We start from the raw sequence: 19,086 nt of genomic DNA on the forward strand, positions 1-19,086 counted from the left end.
GGAATATAAAAAAAAGCAATGTGCTTCCTTAACAAATGGTCCCATACACCTCAGGCCTGAAAGCCAGCACTATCTGTAAAAACACAAGCTCCCTTTATGCCATCCAGGTAATTACAGGTTCAGGTCAAGGACTCAAACCCATATTGATTTCATCACCGTACCAACAAGGACCCTCGAGTGCTGACTGTATCCGCTCATGCAGGGACAGTCTTAAAGGATATATGACGCCAAAAATCCTAAGGCCCCGTCATCACCAGTAATAAGAAACCAATGAGCGCTCAGCCTTGTCAGTTGTTGCCTACAGCAATTAGAGCAGACTGGGAATTTATACTGTGGGTGAATTCATCTGCCAGCTGCATTCACACATCCTGCCCACCTTAATGCCTGATCGCTGCTACAGGGAGCAAATACACATGGTTTAGCATTGGGCAGCATAGGATTTGATTGCCAAAAAAAATGAGCTTTCCCTTTTTATCACATTTAACAAAAGGATGATACGGAGTATCCAAAACCAGAATAGAAACACCCTGCAGCGACTTACCTTATCTACTGAGGGTCTGAAATCCACCCACTTTGCTTACAAGTCTATAGCTCCTCTTAATTAGCAATATGATTCTACATTTTAATAGGAGAGTTAGTACTGTGGGATGGCAGCAAGTTTGAAAATGGTGGAGAGGAGCAGTATTATCTGGAAATAATGCACCTTGCAGTTTACCAGGGAAGGGAATAATGTAATTACCACTTTTCCAACACTAGGCCTAAACTGATAAGAGATCAGAGAAAACCAAAAACAGTGGAACAATTTTACAAACACATACATATACAGTTTTCATAAAGAAAACTGTATACTAAATATTAACACATAGCAAGGCCCTGTGACATGTCTAGAAAGACAAAATCTCTGTTTCCACTTCCTCAGGTTCTATTTAAATTCACGATTCCCAAACAGCACCATAAACACTACGATTCTCAGAAGTACATATGAGTATTTTATTATTTGGAAAGAGGATTTTTCAGTCTGTTTTTCACTTGCTAGAATCTGTTCTGCCTGCTTTAGGTTAGCCACATCATTGACAATAGCCCCAGTTTCCATTTCATTTACTTGCATAGCCTTTGTTATGGCTATAAAAAAAAGTAGTTTATTAAAAGCACATGCTGCTCCACTTAAGCCTGTTAATATTCATAACATAAACCAATCCCTAGTTTATGCAAATCATGACAGCTTCATGTAGAATTTGCATGTAGGTGTGTGCATGCTTCCCTCTTACAGCAAACTCAGACATTCTCCTATACCAACAGTCCATTCTGATCATGTTGAACAGTGGTCCCCAATTGGTGGCTCCCAGTGGCCTCAAATTGGGTCCCCTTTTTTCAATTTCTGGCTTGGTGGCAAGTTTTAGAATCACAGAAACACAGGTTACTCCAATTAGGGTTTCCTGCAGGCCAGCATTCCACATGGGGCTACCAATCACAGCCCTTATTTGGCCCAAAGAACTTTTTTGCCATGCTTGTGTGGCTCAGTAACACTTTTTACAGTTGAGTGTGGTTCACGCTGTTGGGGAACTGTGTAATCATGTCCATAACTGAGCACATAGCATTACTGGATGTTGCCTGAATCCATCACCAATTCCTCTTCATCCTCCTGTTGAACACACAGGGCAAAAGCCTGACAAAAGGACCGTAGAGGCGACAGTAAGTGAAGCAGCCAGTGTAATGAATTCCCGTTCCTACCATGTAATACTAAGTGATCTGTCCTAGGTATAATCAGTGCCATCCTCAGTGGTGCTTCTGTTGAAAAGGCCACTGAGACTGGCCCTGTGGGAAAATTGTACCACCAGCTCTGTAAACTTTGCCTTCACTGCTACAGATGAGCTGGCACTGTGCACAAAAGGATGTAACTCTTTCTGTGTACCCATAACAGAATCTGTCAGCACTGCTATCATACTGACACAAGCAGCCATAGCTGCTTTGCAGCTCTGATGTGCTGCTGACCCATGAACTGCTGCTCTGTGTAATGCTGCTGCCAACACTTACGGAGTGGTTTCTCCGCCTGTACCTTCATATGGCTCTGGGAATTGAAGTTGTGCATGCCAATGAAGGAGCGGTTGGATGTGTATAATAGTGAAAATACTGGTGGCTGAGGCTTATCAGATGTCAAGGGGGCACCATAGGTGTGGAAGCAGAATTGGGAAGACCTGGTTCTGGGAGATGAGCATGATCGTGAAGGTACTCAAGCAAATTAAGGAACTAATGGGGAAGTTCATCACACTTCTAGGTTGGAGGGACAGCAGTAAAGGCAATGCACATTATAGTAAAGCAAGAAGGAGGTTTAAGGATTTGTGAATGATGATGGTGAGTGAAGATGTTGGGAGCGCTTGGCTCTATGGAGAGATTCAGAGGAAATAAAGCTTGTTGAAAATTAGGTAGTGGCGTCTGATTTAAAATGCTGTTCAGTTAGGTTTTTTTTTTATAGCTTTTATTAAAAAATAATATACCCTACTTAAATTTAAAATGCAAATGTAACTCACCTTGGAGTTCTGTGACCTTCATAAAAGCACTCAGCCTGTGGCCTTGTGTTTTTATATGGACACAGAACTCCTTGGTGACTTCTAATAGCCTTATATATTACATATTTTATTTATTGCTGATCATCATTATTTACTGTTGTTCATCATTATGCTAGGTAGAAAACTTGGCAGCAGACAACACCAACATCCCTTTATCCAGAAATCTTCTACAGTAACGGTCAATTACATATGTTGAAATGTATTAAAGTAATGTATAATGTGATGAACTTTTCCTTTACACATTTTAAATATGTTCTAGTAAAGAAATAAAGGTGCATTTTGTCATAATTTTTCATTTGTGCTCAGGAAAAAAATAAACCTTTCTACTGAAAATGTTATTTTAATAATATTTAAAATATGCACTGCAATAATAATAATTCATAAAGAATTATTATATGTTAACTAAACACAGGAAGTACATAAAAAATGCACAGACAGTTAGGGTCACTGGCATTCTTGAGCTGACACTCAAAAACCACTAATATCTTAAAAACTGTTGAGTTTAGATCTCCTTTAACATCAGGACACACCAGATATATAGCTCACCAAGGGCTAGACCCCATCCTGTCAAAGGAGCCCACATGTCATGTATTAGGGGTCACAGTGCAGAAACCAGTGTAAGGACAAGCAGCACAGTCCTCTCCTTACCCCCACCTTAGAGAAGGTGGTAAGCACAGGGCTCTCCGATACATGCTGTGCCTCCGATACATTCAGGCAGGGGCGTATTTTTAATAAGGTACCCAAGGGCCTGTGCCTAGGGCGGCATGTTTTGCCTAGTGCAGCACTAAACCTAAATATACCCCAATCCAGTTCATAATCATGAGGAATACACAATAATTGTCCTGACACACAAAACATGTGAGATTAGGTGATTATGAAAATGGATGCTTACTGTGTTCCCCTAGACTGAAAAGTCTATTAACTTGTTACATTACCATTAATATAGAGACCTGTGTGCATAAAAGTAATTGTTCAGCAATCTTTCACCTAATCTGTAAACTAAATAACAATAAAAGAATGTATTTATAAAGTCTGTATGTTTAGCACAGAATGTCCTAATCACTGACACACATAAAATGTGTATACACAAAAAGTATGTATGACTGACACCTTCCACAACACACTTCCAAGCTACAGAGCATAACAGGGTCCTGGCAATTTATGGAAAGGTTAAACATAAATGATGACAAACTATAATGCAATGTTGGGAGGGTAAGACAAAAAGATTGAGCTTGATAGCAAAAGGCGCCACAATCCTGCATTGCTTAGCAACCAGCAATCAACACTTAGATAATGATCAGCAGACAGAATGCAAGGTGTATGGCTGGGGATTCGCTTCCTGGTTCAGTGTAACTACCAAACATTTAGCCCCTAGGTTTGAACCGGCTTGCTGCTAAAAGAAAAACATTCCATGTGAATAAGCTACATATGTGCTACATGCTTCTAAACATAGAAAATCAGTGGACTGAAAACTGAAGCTGGCTTGTTACTAACATTGCTTTAGGAGCATTATGACAACCAACACTATATATCTATATATATATATAGATATATATATATAATAACAGTTCAAACGGTAGGCACTTATAAAAATTAAGTCATCCGATGCCTGGGTGCAGATCTCCAAAATCTCAAAGTAGATAAATGCACAAACGGGCCACTTCGCTTAGGACTTATGAAATAATACATATGATTTATTAGAAGTACAACATGACTGACATTTCGGCTGTGTCAACGGCCTTTCTCAAAGTTTTCTCAAATTGAGCTCAGATAAAGCTGCATACAGAATTTATCAGTGTCAGTGCGAGAGAGCTATAGTGTAATAGATAGGTAACTTTAAGTCTATAAAGTATGCTTCATAAGGATTATAGTTACATAGCTACAAAGTTAATTAATGGTGACAGGTTACCAGAATGTGAGCTATACATTCAAACCTGGAGTACACTTGCCAGCCTGAACGAAACAATAATCAGGAAACATTATTGCATGCTGCACATTGATACTGAGTGTAGCCATCTTTCATTTCAAGATTTAATAGAGGTTAATAAACCTGGGGAATGAGACACATGCAATGGAATGTGTCTCAGGTTTTTTAAGGCTAACAAAGCCCCTAGCCTGTAGTTGACTACAAAGTAGTTTTATTGTATCCTTTGGAGATATAACGTACTTGCTGTACAGAAAACTAAGAAACCTGTTTCTAGGCAGCTACAACTATCCGCTACTGATAATCTCCCCGGGTGTTTATAGCCCAAAACTTACAAAATCTTAACCAGTGGACCTGGAAATTTGGTATGAACAATAGAATTCACATACATATCATATATCTTTTTAACTTGTCTTTAAAGCAACCTTTACAAATCCCTTTTTGTGTTTATTACAGTTTCTTTTTACAGTTTTATACTTCAATCCACTCAGCAGAATCTCTGGGGATTTTCACATTGCTACAGATTAAAATCCTCTTTGGATACTGGCTGGTTGACTAATGCTTTGTGTTTAATAATTCTACTTGTGAGAGATTTTATTTGACAAAACCATGCTGTGTCTGGGCCCCTGAGTTTTCAGTGCAGCTGTACAGCAGTGGTATAAACTTATGTTCCCATTTCTCTTAAAACACTGCATTGCCATACTGCATGAAACCGGATACATAGTTTAATAACTTTTATAACCCACATGTTCTTTGATAAACATGTCAGGGTGTTTGGGACTCCTGTACTGTTGCAAAACAATTAGTATTTTAGAATTGGTTGATACCTTTCTGTTTGGAATATTTTTTTCAGTGGTGTGTTTTGGTTTGCAAGTCAAAAAATCTTGTGTTTTGGTTTGCAAGTCAAAAAATCCTAGTGAACATGGCTATAAAATAAAGAGACTTGCATTGTACTGCAAATAGAGTTAGAAGTTATTCAACATAAATATAGAATTTAAATGAATGCTACACCTAACCGCAGAAGGCAGGACAGTCCATTTGTCTCATTTTTTTCTCTTCAGTGGCCATTGTAAAAAGTTACTATACAGCAAAAGCCAAGGAAATGATTGACAGTTGTAGATCATACATTTTTTTCCATTATAATACTATAAATGCAATAACCCTGCCCCACCTACATAAAGAGTCCTTCTGATCACACATGCATCCTGGCACAGTTTATAAGTGTTACATGGTGCTTGTATTGACCTGATTGTCTTGTTGTCATGGCTCTCACTAGAGCTTTCATTGATATGGTTATAGAATCATACTAAATGAGACTAACAGAAAACAAACTAACATAATTGCTTGTGTTGCTACATTTTCACCAGGGGCAGTTATCATTTTACTAAAAGAACCAATGTTGTCCCAGCATATGTCAGTAACATCTTACGGATGAACCCATGAATGTAGATTATTTGAACAGTATAGGGGGAAATTGACAAACATTGGTAAGAATGCAATTTTAAAAGTGTTGGTTGGCAAACTGCAAGTGTTCTAAGTACAACAAATTCATGACAGGTAACTGGAAGTGTTATGGGTTAGTTGTAATGCGGCCAAAAACATGCTGTAAAATAAATTGTTGTTATCGCTTTTAAATCAAAAAAATATTGTGCACCAAAATTTCTCTATAATGACATTAGTCAAATAATATAAAAAAAAATTTCCCCCCATTTTAATTGTAGTAGCAAAATTTTGGCAGAAAAATGGTACTCTAAATGTCTCAGCTACAAGTTCTAAAATATGCCATAGATATGATGCAAAAGGGCAGATTTATCAAAGTGTGAAATTAGAGTTCACTAATGACAAATATGGGTTATCCTTTCCCTTAATCGACCATTTAAAGATGTGCTGTGTGCTCCCTCAGAAATCACATGACCAGAAATAATGCAGCATTAACTGTAACAGGAACAGTGTTTTTGTGCACTGTGAATCCTATGATCCCAGGGGGCGGCCCTTAATTCTTAAAATGGCAATTTTCTATGTAGGAGTACCCAACAGCACATACTAATAAAAAAGTATATTTTTATGAAAATGGTTTATTTAGATGAAGCAGGGTTTTACATATTAGCTTGTTTATGAAATGTATTGTTATAGAGACCTACACTGTTTAGGGGTATAGTTTTCCTTTAATAAATCTGCCCCAAAGCTGGTAAAGGGTATGGAAAGTTTCAGTTATGAAGAAAGACTGGCCAAGTTGGGTCTGTTTACACTGGAGAAGAGGCGCTTAAGAGGTGACATGATAACTATGTATAAATATATAAAGGGATCATATAATAACCTTTCTAATGTTTTATTTACCAGTAGGTCCTTCCAACGGACACGAGGGCACCCACTCCGTTTAGAAGAAGGGAGGTTCCATTTAAACATTCGGAAAGGATTTTTTACAGTGAGAGCTGTGAGGTTCTGGAATTCCCTCCCCGAATCAGTCGTGCTGGCTGATACATTATATAACTTTAAGAAGGGGCTGGATGGATTCTTAGCAAGTGAGAGAATACAGGGTTATGGGAGATAGCTCTTAGTACAAGTTGATCTAGGGACTGGTCCGATTGCCATCTTGGAGTCAGGAAGGAATTTTTTCCCCTCTGTGGCAAATTAGAGAGGCTTCAGATGGGGTTTTTTGCCTTCCTCTGGATCAACTAGTAGTTAGGCAGGTTATATATAGGCATTATGGTTGAACTTGATGGACGTATGTCTTTTTTCAACCCAACTTACTATGTTACTATGTAAGATGTCAGTAGAAGCAGAAAAATTGTAAAAAAATATTTTGTTTGTGACATTTTTCTTCTTTACTGACATTTTGTGAATTCCACTCTATATATCAAGCTGCCAGATCCACAGCCTGCTCCTGTGCTATATGCACATTTAGTATGTCATATAGAACTGAGAGAATCTTCATTTTTAATTCAATACTACAATTCACTGCAGTTTTCTAACCTTGACTGGCTAATTGACCAGTCAAGGTTCTCCATGAGCATCCTACCTGAAGTTGCATCTATTACAGTAGAAGTTCCTCTGCGATCAGAGACAGGACGGGGTGATCCAGGCATGCTAACAGGTTCTGAGCGTACAGGCTGAATCCTAAAATTACACACAATTAAAAAAAAAAACATATTCTAATGATTCAGCTCAATAGCATGACAATTTTTGGTTCATATTTTCAAATACCAGTGCCCTGAATACATAACCAAGTTCAAGAACCCAAAATTGAGTTATGTCAGGAGAGAACTATGCCAGGTAGAAGCAAGATGGGAATGATATTAGAAAAGGGGTCAGTTTCATGTTCCTAAATGTAAGCAGGTAATGTAATAAAAGACACCTGGACTAGTAACCCACCCATAGCACATTGTTTGTTATGCATTTCTAGACATGGAGCAAATATTTAATCTCTTACATTACCCCCCTGACAGTTTATAAAATAGTTTAACAAAAACTCTATAATCCTTTTGCTTACTACCTATGCAACTTTACATTTAGTTTTTTTACTTCCATGTTTGACATTGGTCCTTTTGTTTCACATATTACATAATGCTATGTTACTTGGAAAGAACATTTTAGTTTGCACTAGTACTTCTTCCTCATAGGAACTCTCACTGGGGATACTTACTACTTTACTCAATAAATTAGTCCTCACTCATTAACGAAAACTAAACAATACTTCTTCTGTTTTTACCTAATTTGAAATATTAAGTGCAAAATGTAAAAATTTCTTTTGATTTCTTTCGATTTGTTTTAAGCTTTTATTCCTACTAAAAGTTCCAAAATCTTTTGTTGTAATCCTTGAAGCAGAATGCATTCTTTAAATGTGTCCTAATAGTCAGGTAAGTTAGCAATAAAACACATGGCCACAGTGGTAATGGTAATAAAATTCAGTAGGCATAGAAAAACTTGGCAGCTTTCAGGGACAGCTAGAATTGAAAGGCTAGTTTTAAACTGACATGTTCCCAATTGATAGTAACATGTCAGTAATACTAAAAATGTAGGATAGCATTTCCCTTTGTTTTTTAATTTGCCTCCTACCCAATGCTAAGAGCAGTGTTACATATAACTTGTGACATTCAGGCATTGTGACATTCTGTCACTCATGCTGGGCAGGGACCCTAAGAATCTTCAATAGGTTGGGGTACTGTGTTGATTCTTACTTTAGCTTACAGATGGATTGGGCTGCCCCTAGCCCAGGCCCAGGCATTTGTTAAAAAAACTATCATCCTGGCTTCCTTTACTAGCAGTAATGACATTTCTAAACAAACTGAAAGAAATCAAGTTTGATTTGCAGCAGTATACCCTCTTGTTCAAGGGGGTGCAATAAATATAATTTGTGCCTAGCATACTATTTTGCCTATTGTTTAAATCATGAACAATCAATGGTTTTTGTTATTTTTCGAGCCAACCAGGGCAAACGGAAATTAAAGCGCCTCTATGTTTGGTCCCAGGGGCGGGCCAAGCCGACCGAGCACCCTAGGCAACCTGGTCGGCCAACTCCGCCCACCTCCCAGCCCCCCCGGAACGGCGCATGCGCGCCAAAGCACAGGAGGCGGTGCAGGGGGGGGCAGGGTGATTAGATCTGTCATTGCCTCCGCCGCTAATGACAAGCGGCGGAGGCAATGACAAAGTAGCACTAGGGGTAGGCAGGAGAGGCTCCTGTCTGGTGCCCCTCAATCGTTGCACCCTAGGCAGCTGCCTCTTCTGCCTACCCCTAGTTCCAGCCCTGTTTGGTCCTTGCAAGGTAGATTATTAGATTACTAGTATACAACCTTCTACCTTCACCCCTTTGTTGTAACTGTTTTGGTTTACAGATAAATAGGATTTGATATGTAGGGGGGATTATCTGTGCCCTGGTAATCTAATTATCTGCCATGTAAGGACCAAACACAGATCCTTTTTTGATAAAGGACTACTCTATCAATTACTGTAAGTGCTTATGGCTGTATTTACATAGACCTTTCTGATAAAGCTTACTTAGGGGCTGATTTACTAATCCATGAATTCGAATCCGAATGGGAAAAATTCGGATTGGAAACGAACATTTTGCGACTTTTTCGAATTTTTTGCGATTTTTTCGTCGCCGTTACGACTTTATCGTAAATTGTTGCGACTTTTTCGTAGCCGTTACGACTTGCGCGAAAAGTCGCGACTTTTTCGTATTGAGCGCTCGTAAACGGCGGGCAAAACTTTCAGATTTTGCATGATTTTGGAAGCCTCCCATAGGACTCAATGACACTCTGCAGCTCCAACCTGGCCCAAGAAAAGTCACGATACTGAAGCTTGAATGAATCCGAAACTTTCGTACTCGGTGCGAAGGTAAAGAAAAAGTTGCGACAATTTATGAAACTGTCGTAATGGCTACGAAAAAGTCGCGACAATTTACGAAAAAATCGCAAAATACCGATCATTATGAAAAAAGCACATTCGGACGCCTTCGGACCGTTCGTGGATTAGTAAATTAGCCCCTTAGTTTTTACCTTTACTCCTCCTTTAAGGCGCAACATTTCTAGTCTAATACTTTGATGTTTCTTTAAGTACAGGACCCACTTGCACCTGGCATCATTGCCTTCTCTGCCCTGCATTGCATTTTCAGTCCACAGCAAGGCACAAAGCACAACAGCACAGACCATGAGCAATATGTAAGGTTATAGGCTCTAAGAGGTGCAACTCTGGGCACTTTAGTTGGAAGTTAGTGTTGTTTTACAAACAAGCTGTGAGTTTCTTAAAACAAATAAGAAATACCACTATTATTTTCAGATTTGATTGAAAACACTTCCTTTCCATTAGTTAGCATTTCTTAGATATACAATAAAAATGCAAGCATAATTAAGTGCTTAGCACGCTGAATCATAAACTAGCGGCACGGAGCATAAATATTAAATATTTGCCAGTTCATTTTGTCTAGAATGTGTCCTGCAAAATGTTGGAGCAACTGCAACAGTCACTTAGTTCTTGTCACATTTTATTTTATGGGGATATGGGCAGGAGGGTAGAACATATTTCTACCATACAGAGTGTTCTCTGCCAGCAAACAATAAATATAAATGCAGGTAGAGAAGAAATGTTGTCCCAGGCATTTATCCAGAATATTCTATCTGATAATAGCAGAACTATGTGTACAAGGTTATTTTAATAAGTCACCTACAGGCCCTGACTCTGCTTTCCCCTACATTTAACTGATCAAAACTAGTCAGACATCCAGCTTTGTTCTAAACGCACAACTATTTATTATTCTAACTTCCATATCAGGTTAATCATAACTGTGAGAACTGTTGATGCAACAAGCTTAGGAAACTGCAATGTTCAAGAGATGTTACGCTATATTAACAAGTTAACGTCAGATACGGTCCAGTAATAAACCTGTACACCAACAAGGCCCTGAGGGCATAGAGGAAAACATTTTTTTCTTTTAAATTGTTTATATTATTGACTACAGAGTAATGTAATTTAGATTGTAAGCTCTACAGGTAAGGACCTCTATCCTCTTGTCTCTTTGATCCTTAAGTTATTGCAACTGTACCTTATTTGTATTTATTATCATACTTTGTATTTATCTATTATTATTTTAATAAACCCCTGTTATAGTAATCTATTCTACTGTAAAGCGCTGCATACCTAAGTAGTGCTTTATAAATAAAGATATGTATACAAAACCCACACTAGTTAGCCACTAAGGCTGCCTTAGCAAGGGATCTGTGTAATGTGAAAAATAGCACTATAATTTACAGTACATGCATATTTAAAGCAGTGACTACAGGACAGCATTTTGCTAGGGATTAGGACTGTAGAGGGACACAGCAGACTAGCTTTCCAATCATTTTTCTTGTACCCATTTATGCACTTTCAGTTCTGCCATTTTGCAGGCAGCAGATTCTAAAGCAAGGCAGAACAGACATGGAGGGAGTTAAAATGAAGCTCTCTGTGCTTAGGTCACAGTATATGTAGTTTGTAGGGTTTTCTTTGGGCCACAGAACTGAAAAATAAAAATATCACACATACAGACACATATACACTTCTGTGTAAATGCACCCAAAGATCATTACCTCTGCAACTCCCAGCATGCTTGAGTTAGTAAAAGCTTTCCATACCTGAGGCTGTTTAGAGCAAGATCATCAGTGTCGAACTCCAACAGTGGTTGTGGGGTATCATTTGGGCCATGGGAATGAAGCACTGAAGAGCTTGAGGATATTACAGTTGTTTGACCAGAAGGATGTATTGTTTTAAACTGGAACTGTGGCCCCATCCATAGTCGCCTGTGTGGTCCTGTATGGGTCACAATTTCTACCTGAAATTACCAAACAGCTATATAAATACTAAGCAAGAAATTCTTTACAGAACATATCAAAAATAGTACGCAAAATACAAATTATAGGGTCAACTTTTTTAAAGTACAAAACTTGCAGTTATTCTGTTTGTATCCCAAAATCACATTGTAACTGTAGCATTATATCCAAATTTCACTTGGAATGAATGGAAATAAATAATGATCCAATGTAGCTACAGCATTTTCAGAAACAAGTCAGTCAAATCTAGCAGGGTAGGCTCTAAAGGCTTTTCCATGTGGAAAACTATTCTATTGCTTAAAAGTCCCTCATATCCTAACTGTTTTGAAATGTAAAATGTAACTTCATTTTGGGTTTAAATGAATAATGGGGCATAGCCTATTACTAATCAAATCATCATTACAGACCATATTGGCTAATATAAAATCATATGCAATAAAACTTACTCGTTATATCCTGAACATGGTTACTGCTAGGTAAAAATGTACTGACCATCTCACATTTAACAGCTTCTTATCAAAATGTTTTCTCCCCAAGTGAGAAACGCATCAAGGAGTCAAGATTCATATGGGAGAAAGCACTGCTCAAAACAGGATGGCAAAACACAGTCTGAGACATTTATCAAAACTGGGCAAATTTAACGCACATCAGAAATTTCCGTATTTAATACAAATTTTTCCCAAACGTCCGAAATTCGGACTTTGATAAATCAGCCCCTTATTGTTTTATTTTTTAACTTAAGTTAAAAATTATGGAATTGGGTTAATTTTTCTCCTGCTGCCCTACAAGAAGATTGTCTTGTATTTTAATCTTGGTTTTAAGTGGAACTTATAAATTTGTTCCATGTGGGAAAATTTATAACTAATAATGGAGTACAGTAAATCATGCTAAAGGGTTTTGTTATATTTTGTTACCCTTTAATCAACAGTGTTGGCACAAATTAGATTGAATTTACAATTTAAAGATTTTGGTGTTTATTTTAAACCTAAGATTAAACGACTAGGAACAGCATAAATTTTTAATTGATAAACCAGACATGATCCTGTATATATAGCCATCTAAATAAAGCCCCACCTACTCTACCTGTTCATAAACTACCACCAAAACCTCTGAAAAGAAATACCCCCCATATAATCTTTCTAGAAATGATGCAGAATTGTCAATATTGCAGACATTCCACATTAATCATTTCAGAAATTAATTTGTGGCTTTTTCATTTGGTTTGTTATTAATTCAAGTAAAATCTGTTTTTTGCAATTTTTACCTCTTTCAAATAGGGGCCCCAGCTTTGCTACATTATCAGGGACCACATTACTCTTACTCCAAGTCTGCTGATAGAATCAAGTTAATGATCTGAAGCACCTCAAAATATTCACTCCAATGTTATTACAATAGCTCTTTACTTGTAAATTCACTTTCTGACTTTTTGTAATCATTCCCTTATGAAGCTCCCTTGCCATGTTGTCGGTTCTGTATGTTGCTATATGTTGCTAACATAAGATACCCATTTGCTGTGCTGCTAGTGTATGGGAATGTGCTTGAGAAAGCATTTATTTCTTTTCTGATCTCTATTATTTTCTCTCAGTTCATTTCAGCAACAGATAAAACATATTTTCAAGCAATTTTGAATATGTAACTGGAGAGTTGGATTTACAAGCCTTGAAGGCTAAGGACAGAACAGAAGTGATTCTTCCGCTAAATCTTCCGTTTGCACCACTGCCTAAAATGTAATTCGGCTTTCTCTTATAGCTTTTTACCTCATGCTGCCATCTAAATTAGGCCACAGATAAAGCTTCTTGTATATTTTAAGCTCAGAACCATCAGTGTCACAGAGCCGAGAGGTAAACAGATGCCTTTGCAGTTTAAGCGAGGCAATGGGCAGATGTTCCTATTCACTCTCCTGTTGTGTGCAGGACAAACATATTGTATCTACTTCACACTGACAACATGCATTACCCACTCTTCCAATTGAGAAGTTGAAGATAAGGGCAGGCTTTATCAGAACACCCAGCTACTGGCACTGCCCACAGTGAGATATTAAACAAATACAACTAACAATACAGCTAATGTTCTGGAATGGCAATAAGTGATCTACCTAGACCAGTGCTGTCCAATGTCTGTGGTACAGAGGGCTGGAATTTTTCTGGCCTACATGGTGAAGGGCCAATAATGGAAGTCAGTTTTGCCACACCCAGTTTAAACCACACCCATATTATCACAAGCGCTTTTAAGACCATACCCACATAAAAGGTGGTAGCAGACCAAAAAAACAAATAATTGGTACCCACTGCAGAGATATCACCCATCACTTATATGCGAAAGAAGTTTATTATATAGACATACCCTTAATTCCATTTGCCAGCTTCTGCCCTGTGGATAGCACAGAAACTCTACAAATGCTAACAAAGTCCCAGAACCAATCCCTGCCAGATTCACCTTCCACAGGCCACACACTGGTAGCATAGGGCAGGCTGAGTATGGCACATACAGGCAGCATAGGGCAGGCAGAGTATGGCACACATAGACAGGGAAAGCAGAGTACAGCATACAGGCAGCATAGGGCAGGCAGAGTATGGCACACATAGATAGGGAAAGCAGAGTACAGCATACATAGGCAGCATAGGGAAGGCAGAGTATGGCACACAGGCAGCGTAGGGTAGGCAGAGTATGGCACACACACGCAGGGTAGAAAAGGGCAGGCAGAGTAGGGAATCGACTTGCAATGCAAAAAGTTGAAATAAACATATACCTCTTTGCATTGCGAGTGGATTTGTGCCTTTTTTTCTGTGCGTGTTACTGGTGGGAAGGTACCAGTTATATCCACCTGCACCCTACATTTCTTTTTTTGTTTTGGTAAGAGTATGGAAGGATGGAAACCTATCATGTCTATTTAAGTAACTAATCATGACCACTCAAAGATGAACAGTTTGTACTGCAGTACATAGAGTGACCTTCAGTCTGTCTGAGGTGTATACAGGTAAACTCTGTGCCTGGGGTCTTACAGGTGTGAACAATGCAGGACTTTACAGGTGTGAACAATACCGGGGATTACAACCTGAATCTGAGGTGTGAACAATGCAGGGAGGCCAGTTAATCTTAGTACTGATACAATGTATATCTTACACAAATGTAATCAGTCACAGCAGCCAGACAGATAGGGGCCCACAGACCGCCAGTTGACCTAGACAATCAGCGCTATGTCACAAGTGGTGTCTTTAAAGTGGACCTGTCATCCAGACATAAAAAGCTGTATAATAAAAGCCCTTTTCAAATTAAACAAGAAACCCAATATCATTTGTTATTACCACATCCATACCCATTATAAAAGCATTTAAAAATTCCAGCTGTCAATCATATATTGCCTGCCCCGCCTCTATGCCTTAGGCATAGAGGTGGGGAAGAGAGTTACTTTCACTCTCAACTCAAAAATTTTTAGATGTTGCTGCCCTCCTCACGTTCCCCCTCCCTCTGCACCATGTAATTTTGTAACCAGTGTATGGACATGGGCATCATGTCCCCCCATACTGGCACAGAAACAAGATTTTGACCGGATGCAATGCCTGCTTTGATAAGTGTCCACAAAATGGTGCCGGCCTGCTTGCTGCATTTGTGAATTCCAAGGCTGAGGAGAATAAAATCAAAATATATATAGTGTAAGTAAAGTTTATTTTGCTTGACAAACACAATAGAAAAGAATTTGAAATAATTTCTTAAGGTGACAGGTCCCCTTTAAGCATTCTGTTATGACATTATAATGTAGCATAAAAATTTCTGAGAAAAATATGAGCATATTTTACTAGCCAGGTATAATTCTAAATTACCTACAATTTGTTCTACTCTCTCACAAACTACCACAACATTACATCAATCCAAACTTTGTCATGTGCATTGCTGCACATTATAACATAATGTGGCAATGTATAATTGAGCACTGTACGCTGATATTGGTAATGACTCACAACTAAACACCCACAATGAATACGACCTGAACAAAGGCCATTAAATATTATGTAATGATACCATGTACTGACACGGAACAAAATTCTCTTCAATTTCAGCAACCATCTATAAATGCACTACGTTTAAATGCCACATGTGCCAGCAATCAAGGGATATTTATTTCTTCCAACAGATTTTTATTTGGTCTGATGTATCAGCTCCTACACATACAAATGCTATTCTTATTTGGCAGATATCTTAATGTAAAATATGTGTGTTCCACAACAGCGTTTTCTATAGTAATGCTCATTTGGCAATTTGAAGCTATGCACAACAGCCCTAAAAGTCACAGGATCCAGTTGTAAAATAGCTTGTTTATTTCTTAGCTTTAAATAAATCTGTTTCACAAATGTTTTGGAAATGTTGTGATCTCCTCAACATATTTGTTCCTTGCTGCAAACAATAAAGTTATATTGTTTGGCAGTTAGGCATTGCAAATTGGTAAACATACAGTAATTGATTTGTTAGATCAGGAAGCAAACTGACAGACACATGTTCCTCAGCCTAAGGCCAGTGGCCAATATATAGGTCAGTGGCACAGCTACATAACTAAGGGACTACCCAGTCAGCTGCCCACCCGCTCCAGTCCCCACTCATGAACCCATTTTCCCTGGCTCAGAGCAAGTGGAACAGGGCCCTGATGGTGGCTGCACCTTCTGTGGATTGCCATGAATCTTTACTTTCTGCTGTGGTAGCCATACAACCCAGAGAACCACTATCGGCTGGGATATTAATGTAGCTAGAGAAGTTAGACATACCCAACATTTACACCACATAGACCGCAGTTATTTTTACTCAGATATCAAGCTGCTGCTAGGTATAGTGGTGGTTCAAACATTAGTCTGGGTAGTGTGAGTCTTATACTAATTACTACCTTGTTTGTATTTCATAGATTCTTTGTTTATGAATTTATTTTTTAACTGATTCCAGGGGATTTAAAATGTTTAATTAATATGGCTGCTAATTCATTTTAATGCAGTCTTGAACACTTGTTTTTTTATTATATGCTAGCACTATTTCTATTTAAATTTATATTAAAGGCTTGGATTTGGTTGGGCTAAACACTAAGGATTTGGCTTAGGGCAGGGGTACACGGGGAGATTAGTGGCCCAGCGGCAAACCTTTTTTGTCGCGGGTGACTAATCTACCTGCAATGCCATCCCACCGGCTAGAATGTAAATCACGAGTGGGATGGCATATGCATCGCTGCGATGTCCCGCAGTAGCCCGAAGTTGCCTTGAGAAAATGGCATTGCTGGGAGATTAGTTGCCCGTGACAACGAAGATTTGTCGCTGGGCGACTAATCTCCCCGTGTAACCCTGCCCTTAATCTAAGTAACAAAAAATGCAAATCAGGCTAGCAAATACAGCCATATATCACACATGCTTACTTTCTATTAGTGGGCTGTATAGAAAAAAAGTATCCATATACCATATATCCAGTATACTATCTCTACAACCTCAAACCCGGCACTGGGTATACCAACTGAAGACATGAATGGTTTACAGAATACACCCTTCATCAAACAGCAGTTCCCTTCTGTGAGTTTGTGTGGCCTACCACTTTAGACCCCCCCCTGCTTCAGGTTGTCTTCACTGCAATCACCAACACAAAGCATGTACACTTAAAACAAGGTCCAGATTGGCGCCAAACACGCATGCTACTATGGGGAGATTGCAAAGAGAAAAACCTGAAGTGATGCAAGATTGTGTACACCAACTCCACTGTGCTTCCATATATTTTTTAGCCAGGAAAGTTGGTGAGGTCCCACTGGCCTGGTTCAGGCTTTCTACAAAAAAGTTAATGTTTGATTATCTCTATACCAAATGTATTATCTGTCTGAGAATGCTGGACATTATTTCCAAAAAATGACTGGCACAGAATTATGTTCTAAACGATCATATTTACCTAAGGAATACATTGTTTTGCATCTCATAAAGTGACATGTTATCATAAACTTTTAGGGCTGGAAGCTGTTAACTTTCTCTACTTCTGAAGACATAAGATCAGTCCATATACATATATATTTTTTTTTTTGCTAGTCTGAGAAACCAAATATACTTTGAACCATTCTCTGGAGAATTAGGATCCCCGGGGTTCTGCTTCACAAAATGCCTTAAAATATAATTAAATGCTCTTTGAGTTAAAGTTTACCCTTCCTGTATATTGCCTACAGCAAAGGCTAAATTAATCATATATATATTACTGGTGAATAAAAGCTCTTGAACAGGAAAAGTGCTTGAAATCCATGTTAACCTAACCTAAATCCAGATATGAAACAGGATGGTGTTTTTATAACTAAGCCCCAAAGGATAATATAATGAGTAGTGAGTTTTACTTTTCTAAACACAGATTTTTCTCACCACTCGATGTATATCTAGGCCAAAGACAATCTTTAAAAGCAAAAAAAAGAGTTCATATTATGGCTCTTATTGTTTACACAGATGCAGGGACGCTGTGCCATTTCAGAACTACCACTGTGTGCTTCCTTGTACTCAGGTGTTTGCACTAACAAAACTATCACTTATTCTTCTAACAACAAAGAACATCTTCTGCTCCAAGAAGCACCAGTGCAGAACTCCTCAGGAACATCTTGTCTTATTTTTAAAAAAAAATAAAAAAAAAGTCTTATACAGTAGTGATGTGATATATATATATATATATATATATATATATATATATATATATATATATATATATATGCCACTGTATATGTTTAAATGGGTTATTTCCCAAATTATGTAATCTGACTAAATCTATGCACACAGGTGGCCCTAAGAATACCTTGGAAAGCCACATCCCACCCTCAGGTCTACAGTTGAACAGTCTTAATGGATTCTTTTGTTCCCTCGTTCCCCTGACTGTGAAAATAAAGCTTGCAGATGATATCCAGATTCATTTAGAAAACCCTTCACTTACTTCCAATATTCAGACCTAGATATCCAACTGCCTTTCAGTTATCTACTCCTGGAAGAATCAAGGTCACCTATAGCTGAACCTGACAAAAACCTTAATTATAGCCTTTCCAACTAAACTTGATAGTAGTATGTTGTACCGCACTACTGATCAAAACAGGATAGTGAAACAGGGCTCTACAGTAAGTAGTTCCCAAAGCTTGCATTTTCGAATTCACTCAATCAGTCAATAAAGTGTATGACATACTTTACATTGTTTTATCTAAAACTGGTCTAACTCCTCCTTTTATGATTACTAACCTTGTTGATTCAGCCCACTGCTTGGGAGTAATGTTCCCTTTCCTTAGCTAATTTTTTTATTTAGTAAAAAGGGAGTT

At 38.3% G+C, this 19,086-nt stretch overlaps 1 protein-coding gene across 5 annotated transcripts in view; it reads right to left on the minus strand.

Annotated features, from left to right (window-relative positions):
• bcas3 (breast carcinoma amplified sequence 3) overlaps positions 1–19,086 on the minus strand; it is a 584,912-nt gene that overhangs the window by 297,483 nt on the left and 268,343 nt on the right. For all 5 annotated transcript variants that reach the window (XM_031896950.1, XM_031896949.1, XM_031896951.1 and 2 more), the window contains 2 exons: positions 11,601–11,797; positions 7,511–7,608 (listed from right to left, as the gene is read on the minus strand). In XM_031896950.1, coding sequence (XP_031752810.1) covers positions 7,511–7,608; positions 11,601–11,797 — 295 coding nt within the window. The remainder of the gene's footprint in view (positions 1–7,510; positions 7,609–11,600; positions 11,798–19,086) is intronic.

Source organism: Xenopus tropicalis, chromosome 2 (assembly GCF_000004195.4).
Source record: "Xenopus tropicalis strain Nigerian chromosome 2, UCB_Xtro_10.0, whole genome shotgun sequence".
NCBI lineage: Eukaryota > Metazoa > Chordata > Amphibia > Anura > Pipidae > Xenopus > Xenopus tropicalis.